A 4,098-nucleotide genomic window follows, 5' to 3' on the forward strand; every position below is an offset into this window, starting at 1 on the left:
TTAGATGAGAATAGGCTCACTGGACCTAACTTCTCTGATTGGCTAAGGAATTTGAGAATTGCTCTCAATCTTAAGCATATAGGATACATTCTTGATATTGCCATCTGGGGCCACAGAAGAAGAACATGACACTTTGAGAAAGTGGCATGAAGATGACATGTAGGTCAAGTGCTGCATGCTTGCTTTAATGACTAATCAGTTACAGAAGTAGCATGAGAAGATGCAAACTTCTCTTGAAATTCTGCATCACCTGTAAGAGTTGTTTGGTGAAAATAACAGAATGGCTAGAGGTGAGATATCTAAACAATTATTCAGGAAGAAGATACATGAAGGGCAGAATGTGGGAGAACATGTCCATGCCATGATTTGGCTTATAGAGTAGCTGGAGGCATTGGACTTTTCTTTACATACGGATTTGATCCTACAATCCTTACCTGAGGATTTTGGAAGCTTTATTATAAACTTCCATATGACTAAACAAGAATACACTTTGGCTGGTCTTCTGAACATTCTTGTGATTGCCCGAGGAAATATACCTGGTAGAAAGGGAAATGAGGTGGCACTTGTTGCTTCTTCTTCTTCTGGTAAGACCAAGAAGAAGAAGAAAAACAACAAGAAGAAGCCATCTTCTGCCCTTGGCCCTTCTAATAGAGTGGGCAAAAAGAGCCAAACAGTGAAGAAGAAGGCAGAAGCAGCTCCTACTGATAAGGGAAAGTGTTTCCACTGTCAAAAGGAAGGGCATTGGAAGAGGAACTACCCAGAATACCTAGAGTTGGTAAAGAATAAGAAGGCAAGACCTTCTAAAGGTATGACTATTTCTTATTTCTTAGATTCTAGTATTGCTTATCGTACTTGTTCTACTTGGGTCATTGACATTGGTTCTAATTCATGTATAATATCTGATGTGCAGGAATTAGTAAGTCCTAGGAGCTTGGATCATGGAGAAGTGAGGCTGAAGATTGGTGATGGATCAAGTGTTGATCCCAAAGCCATCGGATTTACTTCTCTTATTGTACATAGTCATTTTGATGAAAATGTTTTGTATTTAAAGGATGTTTTGTATGTACCCAACATGTATAAAAACATCATTTCTGTATCTAGTTTGACTAGAGACGGTTATGAATTTAGATTCATAAATGATGTACGTACAGTTTATTATGGTAATAAAATTGTATGTTTGGGTTACTTGCAAAATGGTCTTTATTATATTGATAATGAATGCAAAATAGCTCCAAGCACTGATTATGAAATTAATGCAATAGAAAATATTAACCACAATCTAAAACGTATTTGGCACTTAAGATTAGGTCATATTGTAGTAGATAGGACCACTAAGTTAGAAAGGATGGCGATTTTATCTTCCTTGGGAAATGAACCATCACCAACTTGTGAGTGCTACCTTCAGGGTAAAATGACCAGATCTCCCTTGGTTGGACAAGGGAAAAGGGTTTAAGAAATTTTAGAACTCGTACACAATGATGTATGTGGGCCATTTAAAGAAATGGCTAGAGGTGGATATTACTACTTCATTACCTTTATCGATGATAAATCTCAGTTTGGTTATTTGTATTTAATGAAATACAAGTCTGAATCTTTTGAAAGGTTCAAAGAGTTTAAGGCTAAAGTAGAAAATCAAACATGAAAGAGTATAAAACCCTTCGATCTGATCGAGGTGGTGAGTACTTAAGTATTGAGTTTGATGAGTTCCTTCGGGGACAGGGCATAATTTCATAATTAACCCCTCTTGGTACACCACAGTTGAATGGTGTGTCAAAAAGGAGAAACTGTACTTTGTTACACATGATACTGTGACACCCCTCATCTATCTACAGTGTAGGCGAATGAGGCATGTCACACTCGGTGCCGGAGCACCCTATCCTATCTTATTATATTCTATTTTAATTTTTATCATCATTATATTTTCAAACTCAATATATTTTATTTTCTTATCTTTTTTTTAAGTGGGAAAACGGGTAGAGTTTCACCTGTTTTGTTTACACTTGTCATGTGAACATATTCACCTGTTTAAAATCTCATCAAGATTTTCTAATCCAAATAATACAATCATTTCCATTCACATTCATTTCCATAAAACTCATAAATTCATCCATATCAAATTCAAACTCATCTTATACATGAGATTTACAAATTTATTATACAACTTACAATTTATATTGTAACTCTAGAATTAATTACAGTGAACAAAAATAAAATATCCTAATATAATGCATGCGAGCCTTGCCAAAATGCACTGCATTGAGGAGGCGATATTAGATACTAACTGCAGATCTGAACTCTCAAAAATCTCAGTCTAAGGACTACAGGGCTTTATCTCTATCTTCAGCACCTACGCATGGCAAACAGCGACGTACTAAGCAATCCAGCTTAGTGGTGCCAATAAAATATAAAAATAAATTAAAACAAATAAATACAAGAAATTATACTGTTAATTTATCCAGACTGAAGTTTTTGATAATTTTTTGTAATATCCTTAATTTTATGACTTTTATGTTCATTTCATGGTTACAAATATTTAAGACTTATTTTCATTGCCCAAGTAACCAATTCCAGTTGACTGGACTGGATAAATGAGTAAACTGGCATTGGGTACCAAGTACCTCAGGCCATCACACCATCGGTCATAAAGTGTCTCCAGGTGTATAATAGAACAACTAATAATCCATAGTAATTATTGAGTATAAAGCCAAATATGTCAAGAGTATCAAAATGGCCAAAAGCCATAACATCACTAAATGGCACTAAAGCCATAAATCACAAAATGGCATAAAGTCATAGCCAGTACTGGAATCGAAACCCTATTGGCATGCCAACCTATCCAAACCAAACATTCTAGGCATACTAGGGCATATTAACAAAGTTGATTGTTTAGTTCTTTGTACTTAGTGTTTGATAGTTACTATTTACCTTACTATTTGAAGGAGTGGAAGCATGTAAATTGACAGATTAGAATATTGAATTCAAAAATTTTCTTCTAGGGTTTCATGCATCATGCCACATCCATTATATGCCTAAATAATTTCAATGCTCAATTACATATTAAAACACTTTTAATATGTATTAGGATCTATGTTTGCCATTTAAGATTTTTGAATTAACAAATTAATTCAATTGTATCCTAGTTTGAAAGAAGAATATGTGCACTAACCTTTTGATGCACTGTAGATGTAATTGGTACCTTTGTGAAGCACCTAGGACCCCAAGAGTTGTCCCTCTAGCTTGTCCACACCAAGATCACTAATGGCAGCCCCTAAACCAGCTTCTCAGGCCTTGCTAACCAATTAGAAATTAGGGATTTGCCTTTAGAGAGGTTGTAGATGTGTATAGGACACTAGAAACAATTTCTAGCAATTTTAATTCAAAAGGATTTGGGCAATTCTCTTTGAATTGATGAGAGAAGATGAAGAGAGGAGAGAGAGCTATAGGTGGCAGCACCTTTTGAGAAAATCAGAATGTATTTTATTTTCCTTTCTTTTCCCTTTTATAATTAGGTCATCACTTAAAACCCTTGCCACATGTCATCACCTGATTGCACCTTAATTTTAATTGACCTAATCACAGTAAGCAAAGTGTCAAAGCTAGATTTAATCTTGACTTTGATCACCTTGTATGATAGGAAGACTAAATGGCAAACTTATATAGTGCCATGTGTCACTATCTCATGGTGCCACATGTCACCCAGTGAAATGATCAAATTACCCTTGTGTTTTAATTTTGAGTTCTCAACCCCAAATTAATTAATTAATTAATCTCTATTAATTAATTTCTTATAATTAAATTCATATTCAAACTCTTTAAATATAAATTTAACTTATACTATACATCCAATAATCTAGATTTAGTTTCAAGCTATGCTAGAGACTTTGCAATCTCATTGCAAACCAAACATATTTAATTAATCAATTAAACTCTTTAATTAATTAATTAATTAAATCACATTTAACTTGGTGATTAACTTGTGTATATGTGTGACTTACTAGGCTCATTACTAATTGGCAATGAGATATGATATTAACTCTTAATATCATCAGAACTCTTTCTTACCATAAATAATTTCTCTAAATCATTTTAGGCATCTCA

At 34.1% G+C, this 4,098-nt stretch overlaps 1 protein-coding gene across 1 annotated transcript; it reads left to right on the forward strand.

The window, feature by feature from the left end:
• Positions 1-469: 469 nt before the first annotated feature.
• On the forward strand, positions 470-927 carry LOC131174028 (uncharacterized). Its single transcript, XM_058137061.1, has 2 exons — positions 470-806; positions 911-927. The coding sequence occupies exons 1-2, from the start codon at positions 470-472 to the stop codon at positions 925-927; spliced, it is 354 nt and encodes a 117-aa protein (XP_057993044.1).
• The last annotated feature ends 3,171 nt before the right edge of the window (positions 928-4,098 follow it).

The sequence above is a fragment of the Hevea brasiliensis genome, chromosome 15, assembly GCF_030052815.1.
Source record: "Hevea brasiliensis isolate MT/VB/25A 57/8 chromosome 15, ASM3005281v1, whole genome shotgun sequence".
Lineage (NCBI taxonomy): Eukaryota > Viridiplantae > Streptophyta > Magnoliopsida > Malpighiales > Euphorbiaceae > Hevea > Hevea brasiliensis.